The sequence below is a fragment of the Hemitrygon akajei genome, chromosome 1 (assembly GCF_048418815.1).
Source record: "Hemitrygon akajei chromosome 1, sHemAka1.3, whole genome shotgun sequence".
Taxonomy (NCBI): domain Eukaryota; kingdom Metazoa; phylum Chordata; class Chondrichthyes; order Myliobatiformes; family Dasyatidae; genus Hemitrygon; species Hemitrygon akajei.
This window is the reverse complement of record NC_133124.1, coordinates 178,516,301-178,538,927: the sequence shown is the minus strand read 5'-3', so window position 1 is coordinate 178,538,927 and position 22,627 is coordinate 178,516,301. Positions and strand designations below refer to the sequence as shown.

General features: G+C 46.8%; 1 protein-coding gene across 1 annotated transcript; it reads left to right on the top strand.

Moving 5' to 3' along the window:
* Positions 1–40: 40 nt before the first annotated feature.
* LOC140727325 (uncharacterized) lies at positions 41–22,563 on the top strand. Its single transcript, XM_073044628.1, has 6 exons — positions 41–116; positions 1,825–1,871; positions 2,549–2,800; positions 14,455–14,616; positions 18,168–18,364; positions 22,387–22,563. The coding sequence occupies exons 1-6, from the start codon at positions 61–63 to the stop codon at positions 22,561–22,563; spliced, it is 891 nt and encodes a 296-aa protein (XP_072900729.1). The 5' UTR covers positions 41–60.
* Positions 22,564–22,627: the final 64 nt, after the last annotated feature.

Here is a 22,627-nt window from a genome sequence, read left to right as displayed (position 1 = left end):
AGAAGATACCTTGGAATTAAACCCTGCCTTTTTGACTTCACAGGATCATTCCTTTGCTGAATGTGCTCACTCAGAGTATCAGATCAGATGGAGGAGACTGTGACTGCCAAGGGAAGGTATGTAGGGTCCGGGACGGGAATGCGTTGTGTTGGCGATAGAGGAGTAGGGGTTTCAACCTGAGGAGGGATAGTGACTACCGTTTGGAACGGGGGTCGGAGGCAACTCGGGATCCCAGCGAGGGGAATGTGGGCATACATTGCCTGTTGCGATGCGAAACTGGAGACGGGAAATGGTACATAGAACAAAACAGGGTTAAAAGGGGCTGAACTAATTAAACCCCCAACTAATTAAATCCCCGCCTGACTAAACCTGTGACTATCCCGGCCGCTCTCCCCCCCCCCCCCCTCCACCCGTTTATTCCTCTTGTTCTCCTAATTCCCTTTTCCCCGTGTTTCTCGAGATCCGCTGTCTGTGAGTCTGAGTCTGTCTGTGCGTGTCAGCGCGGCGGGCAGAGCGTCCCTTTGGTTCTCCCGGGCTTCCTGATTGCGGCGCCCGTGAATCTCATATAAACGGCAGCATAAATATACTGGCTTTCCATCCACTCATCGCCAGATCGTTGCTTCAGCCAGTGTGACTCCGATTTCTGCGGCTTTTTCTCTGTGTGCTTCTTATTTCTGCGGCTCTTTTCCTGTGTGCTTCTTATTTCTGCGGCTCTTTTTCTCTGTGTGCTTCTTATTTCTGCGGCTCTTTTTCTCTGTGTGCTTCTTATTTCTGCGGCTCTTTTCCTGTGTGCTTCTTATTTCTGCGGCTCTTTTCCTGTGTGCTTCTTATTTCTGCGGCTTTTTCTGTGTGCTTCTTATTTCTGCGGCTCTTTTCCTGTGTGCTTCTTATTTCTGCGGCTTTTTCTGTGTGCTTCTTATTTCTGCGGCTCTTTTCCTGTGCCTTTTACTACACGCCCCCCCCCCCCCGCCAGCTGACTCCTCCTGTGGCTCCTCCCACAGACTGTAGCTCCTCCCACAGACCCCGGTATAAAGGCGATTGGAGGCACAGACCCTTCCTCAGTCTCCAGGATGTTGTGTGGTGGTCGCTTGCTGTTGACGGTGCTTTCTTCCAGCCAATAAAAGCCTACCTTAGCTCACGTCTCCGAGAGTTATTGATGGTGCATCACCCTGCGTCTCTTTTGCCCCTCTTGCTCATTCCCTCTGCCCGCCCCCCCACCTCTCTCGCTCCCATAAACATCATCAGGGTCTCCTCAGCTTGCACCAACGCGACTTCTCCCTGTAACTCGTGCCCCCTGTTCTCCCACGCTATCCACAACGCGAATCCACCCACCCACATTTTTATCCAGGTCATTTGGAGATCCCAGTATTAATCCCTGCAGAACACCTCTAGTCGAAGACCTCTGGAGACAATCAACCACCCCCTGCTCTCTTCTGTGGGGCAACACCATTCTGAATCCAAATGGTAAATTCTTGCATCCTAATCTTCTGGATGACCCTCCCATGAGGGGTTTGCCAAATGACTTACTGAAATCCAGGTAGAGAACATACACGCTCCAACTTTGTCAATCATCTTCATCGCCTCCTTCAAAAATGCAGTAACCTCAGTGAGACTCAATTTCCCCGACACAGTACCAGGCTGACTGTCCCTAATTAGGCCACGGTTACACAGAAACATTTCAGATCAGTGTGAGCATTGGGAGGGAATAGAAAACTGGTTAGACTGGTTCCGAACTCAAACTCTGGGTGCTGTTGACAGTTCCTGTCTGAGGTGGGATCAGATTATCAAAGTTCACTCCTCACCTCAACCTTTCTTCCACCTCAGGTCCATCGCAGTCTGTGTGTGGTTGGTCATGGTCGGAATTGCTGCTGGTAAGTAGGGTAGGGTCACACTGTGTGGAGGGAGATTCTCCTTTTGTCCAGGGTGGAGAGAGCTTTACTGTGTGTCTGTTCACTGTCCCATCACACACTCCCAGGGTAGAGGGAGATTCTCCTTTTGTCCAGGGTGGAGAGAGCTTTACTATGTGTCCGTTCACTGTCCCATCACACACTCCCAGGGTAGAGGGAGATTCTCCTTTTGTCCAGCGTGGAGAGAGCTTTACTGTGTGTCCGTTCACTGTCCCATCACACACTCCCAGGGTAGAGGGAGCTTCACTCTGTATCTAACCCCAGGGGTACATGATGGGATGCTGTAGAGGGAACTATGTCTAACCCTGGGAGTGTGCGATGGGACAGTGTTGATGGAGATTCACTCTGTGTCTGAGCCTGGGGGGGTGTGAGGGGATGGTGTGGGGGGAGCTTCACTCTGTGTCTGACCCCGGGAGTGTGTGAGGGGAGCTTCACTCTGTGTCTAACCCCAGGGGTACATGATGGGATGCTGTAGAGGGAACTATGTCTAACCGTGGGAGTGTGTGATGGGACAGTGTTGATGGAGATTCACTCTGTGTCTGAGCCTGGGGGTCTGTGAGGGGATGGTACGGAGGTGAAGGTGGGGAAGTGAGGATGACTCCCCCCAACCCCAGTAACCAGGGACGCTCTTCTACCGACAGGTCAGCGTGGCATCTGCCGTTTCACTCGGGATACCAGCTCTCTCAGCTGCCCCTGCCTCCCGAATGCTGGGCAAAGCCTGCACCTTCGCAGCCTCCGAGGACCTGTCTGGGACATCTGCATCAAGGGCAACGGAGACAGACTGTGCTGTCGGAACAGCAGCCAGGCCTGGGTAGATGCCGGCCGTGTTAAACTGATCTACAGCTGGATTATCCACTACACTGTCTACTGTGAGATCGGCTTCGGCTTGTCAGGTAAGTGGCAGGGAGAGGTGAGTTGTGTACAGTGAGAACCCAGTAGTCTAGGACCCCACTATTCTGAGGATTTTTCATCTGGAAATGTTTCTTTTGCCTCCCACCACATCACGAGAACCTGTAGTTTCCTGTGGTGCTCTCTGACTTGGAACTGTTCGTTAAACACCCAACCACCCCAATCCTTTCTATCTACACAATGTCCATATCAGTCCTTTCTCAGTACGTTAATGTGTCTACCTAAGAACTTCTCAATTGGTTCTATCATGTCCATCTCCACCACAACCCTGGCAGCTCATTGCAGGCACACAGCACTTGCCAGTCTTGGATAAACGTGTGCATACAAGTGTTGGACATTTAGATATGGTGGAAGAGACAATGCACCTCTGATCCTCATAAACTCATCAGTGTCCTCCATCTCAGTTGTTCCAGAGAAAACAATCCAAGTTTATCCATTCTTCCCCCCCCCACCCCCCAGCAGGTTGAGACTCGTTTCCTTGGTGTGTAGGGGGCTGGGGTTTGACCTTGCAAAGTTCAGTGGAAAGTTATTACCAAGGTACACGTGTACCACCAGATACCACTTTGAACTTGTTTTCTTGAAGGCATTAACAGAAATACAATAGAATCACTGAGAAACTATACACAGATACTGATAAAACAACCAATATACAAAAGATAAACTGCAAGTACGAAAGAAATACAATGAGTAAATAATACTGAGCAACCCACACAAAATAGCGGCGGTATTCCCTTCTGCCGCCTGCGTGGGATGATGAGTCTATCGGGACCCTGAGGACTTGTGGAAACTGTGTGGTGGTTTCTTTCGAACTTGTAGTCTTTTTACTGTGCCCATGGTCTGTTTTTTTTTATCAATTATGTTATAGTTTCCACTGTTGTAACTATATTTTGTAACTGTGGTTTTGTGCAGGTCTTGTAGCTTTAGTTTTTGGTTTGTTGGGTGGTAGAGTTGGTCTCCTGACTTGGTGTGTCTGGGTCATCTTGTTTTGTCTGGTGGATTTGGAGCTCCTTTCTGGGGAACGCACTAAGATGGCAGCGCGATATTAATACGCAGCAGCCTCTCCGGACTCTGGATTGGGGATTGCCGATGTTATGTGGATTTTCTGGTGTAGTCTGTTTTGTCGTGTGCTTTTGTGATATCATTCTGGAGGAACGTTGTTTCATTTTTTAACTGCATTGCTGTTGTGGTTTCTAAATGACAATAAACCAAAATTCAATTCAACAATGCCGAAGGAACTCAGCTGGCCAGGGAGCGTCCATGGAGAAGAATGAACAGTGGGCATTTCGGCCAAGACCTTCTGTCAGGATTGAGAAGGAAGAGGAGAAATCAGAGTAAGAAGCTGGGAGGGGAGAAGGAAGTACAAGGTGGCAGGTGATAGGTGAAGCCAAGGGGGGGGGAGGGTGAAGTAAAGAGCTGGGAGGTTGATGGGTGAAAGAGATAAAGGGCTGGAGAGGGGGTATCAGATCGGAGAGGATAAAAGACCATGGAAGAAAGAGAAGGGGGGGAAGATCCAGAGGGATGTGCTGGGCAGGTAAGGTGAGAGAGGGGAATGGGAATGATGAAGGGAGGAGGACGGGGGGGAGGCAATTACCAGGTTCAAGAAATCGATGTTCATGTCATCAGGTTGGAGGCTACCCAGATGGAATACAAGGTGTTGTTCCTCCAACCTCAGTGTGGCCTCATTGTGGCAATGGAGGAGGTAATGGACCGGAATGGGAAGTAGAATTGAAATGGATGGCCAACGGGAAATGCTGCTTTTAATGGCAGTCAGAGCATAGGTGCTCAATGAAGTAGATTCCCAATCTACGTTGGGCCACCCTGGTATACAGAAGGCCACGCAGGGAGCACTGGATACTGGATAGACTCACAGGGAAATTGCACACATTTATGCCACTAGCGCACAAAGGAATCTAAACTGCACACAAGAGGTTGTCACTCTCAAGCTCATTGGCAAGTTAATTATGTTTCACGGATCTACACAATTACATTTCCTTTTCCATTTCTGATGCAGATGGTGTTTACGATGATTTTACTGCAGATTTTTAGAACTGGCTTATTTATACTGTTTTTATTGAAGAAATTCAGAAGACAAGTGGACAAGGGAGTCACATTTCACTGGAGGGAAAATGCGTTTGGTGGTGCTATCCTGTTGGAGATGGCGGATATTGGAGTATTATGTGCTGGATACAGACCCTTGTTGTTGGTGGGGATGAGAAACCCTAACCCTGATGCAGTGCCAGGAGGGCAAGTGTGCGCAACGTGGAAGAGATTTTGGGGAGGGCAGAGTTGATGTCATGAATGGAAGACCCTTTCTTTGAAGAAGGAGGACATCTCACTGTTTTGGAATGAAAAAGCCTCATCCTGAGAGCAGATCTGGCGGAGTCAGAGGAACTGGGAAAAGTGGAAGGCATTTTTTTTCAAGTGACAGGTTGGGAAGAAGTACAGTTCCAATAGCTGTGAGAGTCAGTGGGTTAAAAAGGATAGCAGTAGATACACTGTCTCCAGCGATCGGGAACAGGGAGGGAGGTGTCGGAAATGAACCAAGTAAATTTGAGGGCAGAGTGGAAGTTGGAGACAAAGTTGGTGAAATTGATGAACTCATTGTGGGTGCAGGAAGCAGCACCGATGCCGTTGTCTGTGCAGTAAGAAGAGTGGGGGAGTGATGTCGGCACGGAACATGAATCATACCACATAGCCGACAAAAAGTCAGTTATGGCTGGGACCCGTGTGATTACCCCTGGCTACACTGTGGGTTTGAAGGAAGGAACCAAAGCAGAAGTTGTTGAGGGTGAGGACCAGTTCTGCCTGATTGAGGAGTGGTGTTGGAGGGGATCTGCTTGGGTCTGGTGTCCAAAAAGAAATGGAGAGCTTTACGGCCCTTCTGATGGGGAGGACAGAAGTGTTTAGGGACCGGATATCCACAGAGGAAATGAGATGATCAGGACGAGAGAACATAAGTCACTGAAAAGATCGAGACAGTGTGAAGCGTTACAGATGTAGGTGGGAAGAGACTGAACCAAGGGGGATAAAACAGAATCGAGGTATGCAGATATGAGTTCAGAGGCAGGCAGAAACAAGAGTCTACCTGGACAGTCAGGTTTGTGGATCTTGGGTAGGAGGTGGAAATGAGAGTGCAGGGTAAGGCAGTGGTTGGGAGATCCCCAGAATCGATGAGGTCAATAGACAATAGGTGCAGGAGTAGGCCATTTGGCCCTTTAAGCCAGCGCCACCATTCAATGTGATCATGGCTGATCATCCATAATCAGTATCCCGTTCCTGCCTTCTCCCCATATCCCTTGACTCAGCTATCTTTAAGAGCTCTATCTAACTCTTCTTGAAAGCATCCAGAGAATTGGCCTCCACTGCCTTCTGAGGCAGAGCATTCCATAGATCCACAACTCTCTGGGTGAAAAAGTTTTTCCTCAACTCCGTTCTAAATGGCCTACCCCTTATTCTTAAACTGTGGCCTCTGGTTCTGGACTCCCCCAACATTGGGAACATTGTTCCTGCCTCTAGCGTGTACAATCCCTTAATAATCTTATATGTTTCAATCAGATCCCCTCTCACCCTTCTAAATTCCAGTGTATACAAACCCAGTCGCTCCAATCTTTTAACATATGACAGTCCTGCCATCCTGGGAATTAACCTTGTGGACCTACGCTGCACTCCCTCAATAGCAAGAATGTCCTTCCTCAAATTTGGAGACCAAAACTGAACACAATACTCCAGGTGTGGTCTCACCAGGGCCCTGTACAACTGCAGAAGGACCTCTTTGCTCCTATACTCAACTTCCTTTGTTATGAAGGCCAACATGCCATTAGCATTCTTCACTGTCTGCTGTACCTGCATGCTTACTTTCAGTGACTGATAAACAAGGACACCTAGATCTTGTTGTACTTCCCCTTTTCCTAACTTGACACCATTCAGATAGTAATCTGCCTTCCTGTTCTTGCCACCAAAGTGGATAACCTCACATTTATCCACATTAAACTGCACCTGCCATGCATCTGCCCACTCACCTAACCTATCCAAGTCACCCTGCATCCTCTTAGCATCCTCCTCACAGCTAACACCACCGCCCAGCTTCATGTCATCCGCAAACTTGGAGATGCTGCATTTAATTCCCTCGACTAAATCATTAATATATATTGTAAACAACTGGGGTCCCAGCACTGAGCCTTGCGGTACCCCACTTGTCACCGCCTGCCAATCTGAAAAGGTCCTGTTTATTCCCACTCTTTGCTTCCTGTCTGCCAACCAATTCTCTATCCACATCAATACCATACCCCCAATACCGTGTGCTTTAAGTTTGCACACTAATCTCCCATGTGGGACCTTGTCAAAAGCCTTTTGAAAATCCAAATATACCATATCCACTGGCTCTCCCCTATCCACTCTACTAGTTACATCTTCAAAAAATTCTATAAGATTCGTCAGACATGATTTTCCTTTCACAAATCCGTGCTGACTTTGTCCGATGATTTCACCTCTTTCCAAATATGCTGTTATCACATCTTTGATAATCGACTCTAGCATTTTCCCCACCACCGATGTCAGACTAACTGGTCTATAATTCCCCGGTTTCTCTCTCCCTCCTTTATATAAAAAAAAAGTGGGGTTACATTAGCCACCCTCCAATCCTCAGGAACTAATCCAGAATCTAAGGAGTTTTGAAAAATTATCACTAATGCATCCACTATTTCTTGGGCTACTTCCTTAAGCACTCTGGGATGCAGACCATCTGGCCCTGGGGATTTATCTGCCTTTAATCCCTTCAATTTACCTAACACCACTTCCCTACTAACATGTATTTCCCTCAGTTCCTCCATCTCACTAGACCCTCAGTCCCCTACTATTTCCATAAGATTATTTATGTCCTCCTTGGTGAAGACAGAACCAAAGTAGTTATTCAATTGGTCTGCCATGTCCTTGTTCCCTATGATCAATTCACCTGTTTCTGACTGTAAGGGACCTACATTTGTCTTGACCAATCTTTTTCTTTTCACATATCTATAAAAGCTTTTACAGTCAGTTTTTATGTTCCCTGCCAGCTTTCTCTCAATCTTTTTTTTTTCCTTTCCTAATTAAGCCCTTTGTCCTCCTCAGCTGGACTCTGAATTTCTCCCAGTCCTCAGGTGTGCCGCTTTCTCTGGCTAATTTATATGTTTCTTCCTTGGAATTGATACTATCCCTAATTTCCCTTGTCAGCCACAGGTGCACTACCTTCCCTGGTTTATTCTTTTGCCAAACTGGGATGAACAATTGTTGTAGTTCATCCATGCGATCTTTAAATGCTTGCCATTGCATATCCACCGTCAACCCTTTAAGTATCATTTGCCAGTCTATCTTAGCTAATTCACGTCTCATACCTTCAAAGTTACCCTTCTTTAAATTCAGAACCTTTGTTTCTGAATTAACTATGTCACTCTCCATCTTAATGAAGAATTCCACCATATTATGGTCACTCTTACCCAAGGGGCCTCGCACGACGAGATTGCTAACTAACCCTTCCTCATTGCTCAGTACCCAATCTAGAATGGCCTGCTCTCTAGTTTGTTCCTCGACATGTTGGTTCAGAAAACCATCCCGCATACATTCCAAGAAATCCTCTTCCTCAGCACCCTTACCAATTTGGTTCACCCAATCTATATGTAGATTGAAGTCACCCATTATAACTACTGTTCCTTTATTGCACACATTTCCAATTTTCTGTTTAATGCCATCCCCAACCTCACTACTACTGTTAGGTGACCTGTACACAACTCCCACCAGCGTTTTCTGCCCCTTAGTGTTATGCAGCTCTACCCATATCGATTCCACATCCTCCAGGCTAATGTCCTTCCTTTCTATTGTGTTAATCTCCTCTCTAACCAGCAACGCTACCCCACCTCCTTTTCTTTCCTGTCTATCCCTCCTGAACATTGAATATCCCTGGATGTTGAGCTCCCATCCTTGGTCACCCTGGAGCCATGTCTCTGTGATCCCAACTGTATCATATTCATTAATAACTATCTGCACATTCAATTCATCCACCTTGTTACGAATGCTCCTCGCATTGACACACAAAGCCTTCAGGCTTGTTTTTACAACAGTCTTACCTCTTATACAATTATGTTGAAAAGTGGCCCTTTTTGATTTTTGCCCTGGATTTGCCTGCCTGCCACTTTTACTTTTCACCTTACTACTTTTTGCCTCTACCCTCATTTTACACCCCTCTGTCTCTCTGCACTTGTTCCATTCCCCCTGCCACATTAGTTTAAATCCTCCTGAACAGCAGTAGCAAACGCTCCTCCTGGGACATTGGTTCCAGTCCAGCCCAGGTGCAGACCGTCCTGTTTATACCGGTCCCACCTCCCCCAGAACTGGTTCCAATCCACAGAAATTTGAATCCCTCCCCCTTGCACCATTTTTCAAGCCACATATTCATCTGAAATATCCTCCTATTTCTACTCTGACTAGCACGTGGCACTGGTAGTAATCCAGAGAGTATTACCTTTATGGTCCTACTTTTTAGTCTATCTCCTAACTCCCTAAATTCACCTTGTAGGACCTCGTCCCATTTTTTAAACTATACCTATTATCTATGTGAACCACGACCACTGGCTGTTCACCCTCCCATTCCAGAATGTCCTGCAGCCGCTCAGAAACATCCTTGACCCTTGCACCAGGGAGGCAACATACCATCCCGGAGTCTCGTTTGCGGCCGCAGAAATGCCTATTTATTCCCCTTACAATCGAATCCCCTATCACTTTCGCTCTCCCATTCCTTTTCCTTCCCTCCTGTGCCGCAGAGCCACCCATGGTGCAATGAACTCGGCTGCTGCTGCCTTCCCCTGATAAGACATCTCCCCCAACAGTATCCAAAACAGTATATCTGTTTAGGAGGGAGATGACCTCAGGGGACTCCTGCACTACCTGCCTACTGCTACGCCGTCTAGTGGCCACCCCTTCCCTTTCTGCCTGTGTAGCCTTTACCTGCGGTGTGGCCAACTCACTGAACGTGCTATTCATGACTTTCTCAGCGTCACGGATGCTCCAGTATGAATCCAATCGCAGCTCCAGACGCTCAATGCGGTCTGCCAGAAGCTGCAGTTGGACACACTTCCTGCACACATAGTCGTCAGGGACACTGGAATTATCCCTGATTTCCCACATGCTGCAGGATGAACAAACCATGGGGCCGATCTCAGCTGTCATGACCTACCCAATACATTGTCTCAACTTTTGAAACTTTCTCCTTTGAAAGGAACTTAACCGGCCTTACCTCACTTGGAGTGAAGCTTGTCCTCAGCCTCTGCTCGCCGAAGCCTCTCGAGACAAAGCCTTCCTACTCTGTCTCCATCTACTCCGTCGCCCGCTCCGTTTGCTGTTCTCTTTAAATTCTCCAGCTACCTCACGGTCAGACTTACACGCGCTTACGCAGTCGTGCCCCCGTTAAACTGCCAAACTGTTTTCTTTTGCCGTTGCTCCCTGTTATGTTTTCAATGGTGGGGAGGGCTTTTCCTGTGATGGACTGGTCTACATCTACCAGCATTTTTTCAGGCTTTCCTGTTCATGGGGATTGGTCTCTCCATACCAGGCTGAGATGCAACCAGTCAGGATACTCTCCACTGCATCTACAGAAGTTTGTCCAAGTCTTACATGACACGCCGAATCTTTGCAAACTTCTAATAAAGGAGAGGAGCTGCCATACCTTCCACAAAATGGCACGTGTGCGCTGATCCCAGGACAGATCCTCTGATATGTTATCGCCAAGGAATTTAAAGTTACCGACCTTCTCCACCTCTGATCCCCTGATTCATGAATACCTGGTTTCTTCCACCTATAGCCAATAATCAGTTCTTCAGTTTTGTTGACATTGAGTCAGTGACAACTGTGGCATACTCATTAAGATCCGAAGATGGATCCTAAATATTGTCCAGTCCACCAATTCAAAGTATTCCTGTAGGTGCTCCTTCGCCTCACATGAACTTTGCGATCCTCACAACTGGAGCTGTGAGCCTCGGTCTCTACCTGGGAATAGAAATACAGCCAGGTGACAGATTTATCAAAATGTGGGTGTGGGATGGGACAGTAAGCTTTCTTGTTGGTGGTGTAACAGTGGTCAAGTGTGTTGGTGCCTCTCGTTCCACAGGTGATATCTTTGAGGTAGCTGGTCAGACACTTCAAGTTGACCTGATTAAACTCCCCGACACTGATCGAAGGTATTTGTTGTTAAGTCGACTCCGACTCTTCGTGACCTCATGGACTCCTGCACACCAAGTCTTCTTGTTGGAAACTGCCTCTCTAGCATCCCCCAAGGATATACGCATTGTCTGAGTAATATTATCGATCCATCGTAGCCTCTGTTGCCCTCTCCTCCTTTTACGTTCTGTTTTACCTAACATGAGAGTCTTCTCCAAGGAATCCTGTCTTCTCATGATGCGGCCAAAATATTTGAGCTTTTGTCTCATAATCAAGCCTCCTAGTGGGCAGTCTGGCTGTATTTCTTCAAGTATTGACTTGTTGGATCTTGCTGTCCAACGAACTCTGAACACTTTCCTCCAGCATCCAAGTTCAAAGGTGTCAATTCTTTTGTATTCAGCCTTACTAATAGTCCAGCTCTCACAGCCATACATCACAGATGGAAATGACATAAACTTGACTATACAGATCTTTGTAGACAATGTTATGTCTCTCCTCTTCAATGTTTTATCTAAATTTCCCATTGCTGCCCTCCCCAGAAGTTAGCGCTGTTTAATTTCATGGCCGCAGTTACAATCTATGGAAATCTTTAAACTGAGGAAGACAAAATCGATCATTGCTTCCACTTCCTTTCCATTTATGACCACGGAGTTAATCAGGCTGGTTGACATAATCTTGGCTTTTTAATATAGAGCAACAAGCCAGCTTTTGCACTTTCTTCCTTTGCTTTGATTAGAAGCTTCCTCAGATCCTCTTCACTTTCCGCCATGAGAGCAGTTATCTCAGGTTGTTAATATTTCGTCCGGCAATTTTGATTCCAACATTTGAGTTCTCCAGACCAGCATTCCTCGTGATGTGTTCCGCAGGTAGATTAAATAAGTAGGGTGACAGTATGCAGCCTTGTCGTACTCCTTTCCCTGTCTTGAAACAGTCTGTTGTTCCGTGTTCAGTTCTAACTGCCGTGATCTTCGTACAAGTTTCTCATAAGGCAGATCAGGTAGATAACAAACTCTGGCAAGAAGGCATTAGGGGGCACCCTTTCATGGCCGCTGATCACAGTACACAATTCTTTCAATGCCTGCCTGACAATGGCCAGCAGTGAAATGTTCATCACCAGGACGATGGTGGAAACCTCTGTGGGCAGATAAAATAGATTGTAAGTGTTTCAAATCATGAGGGGCGTAGATGGACTAAATGTCCTCAGTCATCTTCCCAGCATTGAGGGATAAACACCTGGACAGCACAGGGTTAATGAGAGTGGAGAGATTTAATAGAAACTAAAGGCCAACTTTTTCACCCAGAGTGTGGCCTATATTTAGGATGAGCTGCAAGAGGAAGTGGTTGAGGTGGGTACTTTTAACAGATACTTGGACAGGTACGTGGATAGGAAATGTTTACTGGGATATGGGAGAAATGTAGGCAAATGGGAGCTTGGAGAGCAGAGACCAGTTGGGCCAAAGGACCTGTTTCTGCTCTCTGAGGGTCCTGGAGCCGACCAGCTGTGTGGGGTGGGCTCACCTGCTCCCATTGGCCCAACCTCAGGAGAACACGGAACTACAGAGAGCAGCTCAGCGCTGGGACAGAAATCGGGAACCTGCTGAGAGACAGGTCAGGTGTATTCATGTCTGGAGATCAAGGATGCTACTAGAAGTGCAGGTGTCGTCTCCGGAAAGCCATCTCTTGGGCAAAATGGAGATTCCAGAGTAGACTGGAATCTACGAGGGATGCTTAACAGCTGTGGCAGGGTTTGAATACTGTAACCTCCTACAAAGTTAAATCTTGCAACATACAGGACAGAGCTTCACTTCCAGTTGAGCTCAATGCCTTCTATATTCGCTTTCTCCACGAGAGCAAGGAGGAACCATTGTGCACTCCCATGTCTCCCAATGACCCTTTGCTCTCAGTATCTGAAGATGACGTACAGGCTACCATCGAGAGAGTGCATCCAAGAAAAGCATCCGATCTGGACTGAGGACCTGGCTGAGTACAGAATATTTATGCGGACAAACTGTATTCTGGTGCATTCATGGATATGTTCAACCTCTTGCTTTGGTAGTGTGTGGTATCCACCTGAGTCAAACAGGCTTCAATCATACCAAGAAGAGCATGGTAACCTGTCAAAATGGCTAACGCCCAATCGCACTTGTATCCACAGTGATTAAATGCTTTGAGAGGCTCGTGTCCTGTCTGAATGAAGTCCTGGATTCTCTCCAATTCACCTACACAAGCATCAGATCTACAGCAGATGCTATCTCCTTGGCTCTGCATTTAGCCCTGGAACATCTGGATGACAAAGATGCATATATCATGATGCTCTTCATTGATTACAGCTTGAATTTAACACCATCATCCCCTCAAAACTAATCAGTGAACTTCAAGTCCAGGACCTCAATACCCCCAGTGCAATTGGATCCCAGATTTCCTCACTTGTGGACTCCAGTCAGTTCATATTGGCAAAAGCATTTCCTCCATCAGCACAGGAGCATGGCAGGGACGTGTACTAAGTTCCCTGCTGTATTCGCTTTACACCAATGACTGTGTGATTGGATCACAAGATCCCCACCAGCCAGGCCATGCTCTTTGCTCACTGCTGCCATCAGGTAGAAGATACAGGAGCCTCAGGACTCGCACCACCGGGTTCAGGAACAGTTACTACCCCTCAACCATCAGGCTGTTGAACAAAAGAGGATAGTTACTCTCATTTAAGGACTCTGTTTTATTGTTCTTTCATGCTTATAATTTACTGTTATTTATCTCTATCTGCATTTGCACAGTTTGTTTACAGCTGACAGCTCCTGATGTTTATAGTTACTGTTCTATAGATTTGCTAAGTATGTCCGCAGAAAATGAATCTCAGGGTTGCAGGTATAACGCCCTGGGAAAGGTTTCACTGCTAGTGTAATGGTTTCCCTGTAGCAGCAGTGTTTGGTTTATGAGAAGAGATAATGGGGACTTTGGAATGTGTGGTGTCCAGTGAGGGGAGTGTTTTTCTTTCTTGTGTGCCCGAGAGTGAGGTATTCACGGGCTTTTGTTCAGCAGAAGATGGAGAGAGAAAATGCCAGAATGGAGAGGTAATAGACTGCAGGACTGAGTGGACGCGGAATGGGGTCAGGAGTTGACGATGTCCGGGGGAAATCAATGGAGAATGGACGGGAAAATAATGAGCTGCAACGTGAGCATTAGAATATTTCACTAAAATGGGCCCTTTTCTTTTTTGTTCTCTTTACTAACCCTAAAGTCAAATCACGAATTATAAAGCTCTAATTGCATATGGTGCACTGTTTGTAATTTCATGGTACTGATTTGTAACATCATGCAGCATTCACACAAATGAGATTTCACAAGTTTGGCGGGCCGGAGAGAGTCTTCCCCTAGAGTAACGCCGTCTGCCACACCCGAGGGTTCCACTTGTATGTACTCTGATAATAAATTTACTTTGAACTTTGTTTTACAGATGTAGTGTGTTCTGGGCAGGGGACCCCAGAACAGACATCTGGGCAGATGTCGAACTTGCCACTGGTGAATTCTAGGAAGCCAGTATCCACCAGAATGGAGGGATGGGATGGAAGGAAGATGCTGAACTCCACGAATGCGGCTGGGCAGACAGTAACTCAAGGTGAGGCTTCACTTTCTGTGCAAGGGGATTGAAGTTGAGTTGCCGGAGTCCATTTCAGAGTTGGGGGGGAGGGGTTGAATGGCCCTCAGCAGTCTCCCATCTTCCACCCCTGGATCTCAGCCCTTCTCCCACCCCATTCTCCTATAGCTGTACTGTAGGGGGCAGTTTTATCGACTGGGTCACTGATTAGCCCATCAGATCTGCTGCTCTATTCAGTCATGGCTGCTTTTCCCTCAACCCCATTCTCCCGCCTTCCTCCAGTAATCCTTAACATCCTCACAAACCCCTGTCAATCTCTGCTTAAATATTTAAATGTCTTGGCCTCCTCAGGCAATAAATTCAGCTTTGCCACACCCTGGCTGAAGAACTTCCTACTTGTCTCAGTTCCATAGTGAGTTCCCTTTACCCTGAGGGTGTGCTGTCAGCTCCTGGACTCCTGCAGGAGAGGCTGGAGACATTCCCACTCTACCCAGGCACTATCCAGCAGGTTTCAATGAGATCCAACCACTTTCCACCATCCTCCTGAACTCCATCCTCCCTAATGGCACCCTTCCTTACGAAGGAACGAGAAACACACTGACCAAAACTCACACAGTATAGCAAGCACACGCAAAATCCTGGAGTCACGCACTGCCAAACTCCAAATGCAGCCTCACCAGTGCCTTTTTACAAATACAATGCAATGGCCCAGTTTCTATCTCAGTGACCCAGTCGATAAAGGCCAGTGTCAACCACCTTCACCATCCTGTCCAGCTGTGGACGGTGGATCAGGCAGCAGGGGGAGGGATGATTAACACACAGGCTATATTGTACTGAATGTCTCTAATTATGACATTTCCGTTCTCCAGTGACGGTGGCAGTTGGTGTTCCTATCGTTCTGGTTCTTGTTCTATGGTAAGTGACCTCGTCTCTTCCTGGGGATGCCTAGTGTCTGCTCTCCCAGCTTCTCAACAGTGGCTTGTCCACACCCCTCCCCATCTTTGTGACATTCTCCATCTCTGTAAACTTGTATGGTCTCTGCATCACTTCCCATTTATGTGACCCCATACATCTTGCCCCTCTCCGTGACCCCTTCCAGACCATACACCCCTCCCTGTCTCCCCACAGTGCTCAGACTATGAGTGCCCTTCCCCTCCATTCTTCCCAGGTGCTTGTGGTTTGGACGTTAGAAAACTCAAATATTGGCCTGGATGGAGATGCACAGTCAGATCCCACTATCAGCAGTGTTACTGCCTGCTCTGGCAGCACCCCCAAGACTCCAGAGGAATCCACCCCAGTCTGTGCAATCTCTCCCCAGGACTAACACCCCACCCAGACAAAGTCCTGGTGAATCTCCCCTTGGGTCCACGGACCCCTTGGTTAATGGTATTGGTCCACTGCATAGAATAAAGTTGAGAACCCCTGCCTTAACACAAGTTGGTAAACACCTACTTGGGTTAGTCACAATCATTCCTCCCACATTCACCTCACACATCACATCAGTTGTTATCACATCATGCATGAAGTACCCTGTGGTTAACCACAAGTCACAGACTTCGTGGCCTTCTTATCCTAGTTCCTGCACCTCATAAAATCTCAGGCAAATTAGGGGGAGGGTGTGATAGGAAATGCTCTGTTACCAGCTCTGTTATAAGAATTAACCCTAATTAATAATAATAATAATGACGAGTTGGGTACAGAGAAACATGGATTTCCTCACAATTAACTTTATTGGTTCGACTAACAAGCACATAGGTTGCTAACCCCATATCCAACCCTCCCCTCCATGGGGGTGTAGCAGACACCAACAGAATCAACAAACTTATTCGTAAGGCCAGTGATGTTGTGGGGGTGGAACTGGACTCTCTGACGGTGGTGTCTGAAAAGAGGATGCTGTCCAAGTTGCATGCTATCTTGGACAATGACTCCCATCCACTCCATAATGTACTGGTTAGGCACAGGAGTACATTCAGCCAGAGACTCATTCCACCAAGATGTAACACTGAGCGTCATAGGAAGTCATTCCTACCTGTGGCCATCAAACTTTACAACTCCTCCCTCGGAGTGTCAGACACCCTGAGCCAATAGGCTGGTCCTGGACTTATTTCCACTTGGCATTATTTAATTATTTATGGTTTTATATTGCTATATTTCTACACTATTCTTGGCTGGTGCGTCTGTAACGAAACCCAATTTCCCTCGGGATCAATAAAGTATGTCCGTCTGTCTCTTTTGTACCTGGGTTAGGGATCGTCCATGCTGGAGTTACATTCATCTGTTCTATATTTCTGTTCCTGGCCTGGCGTGCAGTAATACAGAGATCGCTACCTTCCAGGTCCTGGTTTTCAGCCTCTTTCCAAACTCCCTAAGCTCACTGTGCGGATCCTCTTTCCCTCTTTCTCCCGAGATCATTGTGCAGTTTCCCCTGCTCCTCGGGAATATTCTGCAGCCACTCTGAGACATCCTCGACCCTGGCACCTGGGCGGCAACACCATCCCACTGTCCCTTTCTCAGCCACAGAATCTCCCGTCCGTCCCCAGTAACTATTGGGTCTCCTATCCCTGGCTCACTTTGCCCTTCAGATTAACATAAAGATAAAGGTTAAAGATTACCTTTATTTGTCTTGGGTACATCCAAACAAGCAGTGAGATGCTTCGTTTGCATAAAACAACCAACATAGCCCAAGGACGTGCTGAGGACAGCCCGTAACTGCCACCGTGCTTCTGGCACCAACACAGCCTGCCGACTCCTCACGGACACCAGCTCATTGGGCTCTGGAATGTGGGAGGAAACTGGTTCCTTGTCCCGACCATCAAGAGCTGCACCTGGCCGTGAGGTTCCCTGACTTTCTACATCTCACAGGACGGTCTGCATTCTGGTTGGATCCAGTCATATTGTGACCCAGAAGCTCTTCAAATGTCAAGAATGAGGCCACAAGGCCAGTGAACATGAGAGCAGAATTGGACCACTCAGCCCATCGAGTCTTCCCTACCATTCCATCAAGGCTGATTTATTATCCCACTCAACTCCGCTTTCCTGCCTTATCCCCGTAACCATTGACTAATCAAAAACCTGTCAACCTTTGCTTTTAAACATAACTTGTTACTGTCCCACTATTGGAAACATCCTCTCCACACCCACTCTATGCAAACCTTTCAATATTCAATCAGATTCCTCCTTCATTTTAAACTCCAGTGAGTACAGTTTCAGAGCCATCAAACGCTCCTCACACCTTAACTTTTATTTCCAGGATCATTTTCGTGAACCTCTGGACCTTCTCATGACTGTAGCAGTTGATTAGATGTCCATAACAAAAATTTTAGCAAAGTATAGAAACAGCTGTACTACAGTTGCTGAAAATTCAATGAACAATTACTCATACAGGTAATTATATGCAGTAAACATTATAAGCAAGTGCAGGAACGTCAAACTACAGGAAAAAGAACAATGTTTCACTCTGACCCAGCACTACCACGTGCCTGTACTGAAACATCATCTAACACTCATCAATAAAATAAAACATTATAAAACTGTTCTTACCCGCACCTTCTCACTGCTCTCATTCCCCACAGCTGGGCCACTTACTCAGCTTCTTCACGCCAAAGCCTCCAGACCCGAAACTTCAGCTCCCCACTCCTACAATGGCCACTTCAGAACAGCCGGTCTGCTCGACCACAACTTTTTTCTATTAGCTGCTGTTTCATTACGTTATAACGCAATCGCTATTAACAACCAGTTTGCAAATGTGTCTCCTTTAGGTGCACTTGAGGTAAAACCGCCAGCAAGTCCTCTTGCTCATCACACCCTCTTCTCGTTCCTGCCATCATGGAGGAGATACAGGAGCCTGAGGATGCACACTCAACTTTTTCGGATTGACTTCTTCCATTCCACCATCAGATTTCTGATTTGTACAGTAACCCTATCTCCCAAGTTTGATATATATATATATATTTGTTCCATTGTTTTATTTTTATATATTGCTTATTGTAACTCTTTGTATTCCATTGTACTGCTGCTTCAAAATGACAAATTCCATAATATATATATTTATAATTATTTATAATAAACCTGATCTGATTCTGAACAAGAAAAATGTCATTATGTTCATTTTGTTGTGAGTTATCTATAGGTCTGTCTGATCTACAAAGATTGTGAGGACCAAAATAGGTCAGGTTTATTGTTCCTTATGTCCATCATCACTTTGAATGAGTGTGCAACATTTAAAAATGTTTGCACCGCTGAAGGTCTATTCTGTTCCAGTTGTATTCCTGCACTATTTGCCCACACACCTTCAAAACGGAAAATTAAATCTGTTAGGGCTCATCCTTTTTCTGTTGGCATTTCTTGACCTCCCCAAAATCACAATGCTGTCTGGCCTCTGCTCGGATGATCTCTTTGGCCTGTTCTAGCCATTTCTGCACCCTGGGGTTGCCTTCACCCCTCCGTCTTCTCCCGGGACCCAATCTCCATCTATTCCTGGGGTTCCTGTGAATCGTTGTGTGGGGGTGCACCAGGTGCTACCATAGGCAGCCAGTAGGAGTCGCTGCGCAGTTCCAGGTAAAGAGTTAAAAATGTTTCAAGTTTGTACTCACCAAATGTGGAACTCGAAAGGTTTCCTAATAGGTTGGGGTATCACTAATAATACCCCTAATCTCTGCAGAGGTCCAGGGCTTGAGGATCAGTATCTCTCCTCCCATTATTCGGGACACCAGTGTGTGGGTTGGACTATCAGGTAGCTCACCCTCCCTATGGCAATCGCTAGGTCCTGCTACTAGCTCCCTAGACTGAAATCTCCTGTCCTATAATCGCGTTGGCATCGATTGTGACTGTTCCCTTTCCACGGGGGCAGAAGGATCCCCTGTGCTGGATGGGGAAATCTGTTCATATGAGGGAAGCTGGTTCCCGCAATGGGACTGTGACTTTTGTACTTGTCGTTCTAATTACGGGGCTCCATGTTGTGTGGTGGTCTTAGCAAACATTACTATTTCCATAACTGGGTTTTCCGGCAGCCCGACATCTAGGATTTTAGAATAGAGTCCCACAGAGGGAGAAAGAGTGGGAGGGAAGGAGGGTTTACTTCCATTTTTTGTATGTTTGCCTCCTGCATCTTAGGTTTAGGTTTTGGTAGCTGATGCCTTTTGGCCACTTCTCCCCACATCAGTATTGTAAATCCCAGTCTGGGTCCCGTCCCCTCCAATGGTCTCACCTTCCCAGTAACGAATGTTCTTTAAATGAAAAGACCATCAATATGGCCGGTCTCCCAAGCTCCATCCGTCTACATCACTAGAAAAGTAATCACATCCCTCCTATCTCCAGTGACCAGCCATACCTTGTTCACCGAGGAGCCCGGAGGCACTGGGGCTGACCCAGAAGTTGCGTAGTCTTATTCTTCCTTACCCCTTTCTCAGTACATTTATTCATCGGAGCCTTTGTCAGTGGATCGGCAGGACTCGAGGCTGTGTGTCTTCTCTTCAGTACAGCGCCGGTGGCTTTGGTGAATTTGCTCTCATTACTATCCATTTCCTGTTAGTTTTCAGTCAACCTGTAATCACATTTAGTTAGTTGTCTGTCACAGTACAATTCCCCTACCCTTTTCTGGACATAATTTATCTCAATCTTTAAAGTCCCTGTTGTCCTTTAATTTGTTTATTCAGTGACCCCGTGGGTCTCGGACCCTGTTTTTCATCTACTGTCTTGCTCCTCTCCGGGAACTCAGGGATGGTCCCTGGCCGGGCGAGCCCTTCATCTGCACCAGTCTTGCCCTACTGGTCTTTTCTGCCCCGGAGACTCACAGCGGCTCATGGTCAAACGGTCCCCACGAATGCTTCCCAAGCGTAACTCGCGGTTTAATGGTTTGTTGAACCCAGTATAAAAGGGATCCCATCCTCATCGCCAAATTGTTAGGGAAGTGAATTTGCTAAGTAAATTCAATTAAAGTTGCTAGCCACTAAATTGGACACAGATTTCGAAGTGACTAGAGAATACCTTTATTTATGAATCAGGGAAGAATGGCTCGTCAAGTCTTCCAAAAAATATAGTCACAGCCTTTTTTATACTGTACGATCACACAAAGTCAATTACAACAAAGTTAAGCAAAGTCAGCCCTGTGTGTCTTATCAATTCCCACAAAAATGCCAGAGCCTGTCTCCTTCCCGCCCACAACACACTGAGATAAGTTGTCAGAACATCCTTGAAACTAGGAGGTTTCAACCTACTGGTGAGTTTTTATTATGGAAAATAGAAGTTCATTAACCAAAAGTATAATGTGTCATGTTTTGTATTTTGTACCAGATGGGTGAAGAGCCAGACATACTTTTTAATTGTCAGAAACATGACAGGCCACATGGTCATCTCAGGGGTGTGTGCTCAGCCCACTGCTCTACTCTCTCTATACCCATGACTGTGTGGCTAGGCACAGCTCAAAGACCATCTATGAATTTGCTGATAACCCAAGCATTGTTGGTAGAATCTCAGATTGAGATGAGAGGGTGTACAGGAGTGCGATATACCAGCCAGTGGAGTGGTTCTGCAGCAACAGCCTTGCACTCAATGTCAGTGACATGGAAGAGCTGATTGTGGACTTCGGAAGGGTAGACAAGGGGTCACGAACCAATCCTCACAGAGGGATCAGAAGTGGAGAGAGTGAGCAGCTTCAAGCATATGGGCGTCAAGATCCCTGAGGATCTAACCTGGGCCCAACATGTTGATGCAGCTATTAAGAAGGCAAGACAGCAGCTATATTTCATTCGGAGTTTGAAGAGCTTTGACAATTAAAACACTGGAAAACTTCTACAGATGTACGGTGGAGAGCATTCTGACAGGCTGTATCACTCTTCAGTAAGGGACCGAAAGAAGCTGCAATAAGATTAGTCAGCTCCACTTTGGGTACTGGCCTCCGCAGTTTGCAAGACATCTTCAAGGAGCGGTGGCTCAGAAAGGTGGCATCTATCTTAATGCCCCCCTCACCCAGGAAATGCCCTGTTCCATCAGGAAGGAGGCACAGAAGCCTGAAGGCACACACTCAGCGATTCAGGAACAGATTCTCCCCATCTGCTATACAATTCATAAATGGACATTTAACCGAGGAACACTACCTCAGTTTTTTAAATATATATGATCTTGCACTATCTTTAATCCATTCAATATACATACACATACTGTCATTGACTTACTTTTAAAAAAAATTCTATATTGTCATTGATTGCATTTACTACTGCTGCTAAGTTAAGAAATTTCACGACACACGCCGGTGATAATAATCCTGATTCCGACCTGGAGCGCATCCTTGGCCGCGAACCTGCACTCCCACTGCGCCCGGGGCACCTGACTGACATCTGCTCGCTGACAGCGGCCGCGACTCGCTGTTTACTTGTCAGCCCTGTTTGTGGAAAACTTTGTGGAGACTCTCGAGAGTTTGAATTAATCACAAGAGATAATCCATTTAATTTCCTTGTGTTTGGGCGTTTCCATTTATTGTTACACGTCCCGTGGATAAGACACGGTTCGCAGTGAGATTGTCAGCTGGTAGTTTACAAGGTATTTTATTTCGAAAGTAATGAACAGGAACTCTGTGTTACTACTGCATTCCTCGCCACACAGGAACTGTTTTCCTCTCTGCCTCTCCAGTGAAAACAGGTAAGTAATACATCTGATTTTTGATTGTGTTGTTCGGGCAAGCCTTTGCCCGTAATTGCTTCACCTTCAAGGATGCCCCCGCCTTTAAGGTCTCCTTCACTCCACCCTGCGACGGAGGTGGTCTCAGACACTTCCTCAAGTGTTTTTTACCCATAGGTGTTGCCTGGCCTGCTGAGTTCAAGTGACCCTCCTCTCACCGCGGGGGGCGGTCCCGCCGCCCCGCAACCACCCTTGCAGGTCACCCACCGAGACATCGCAGAGATAGTGGAATACAGGACAGAGACAAAGATCAGGCAGAGTCTGTCGGCGTATTGGACCAAAACCCTGTATTAGGACTCGAAAGGAAGGGGAGGAACCCAGAATAAGACAGTGGGGGGGGGGGGGGAGGGAGGAGTGT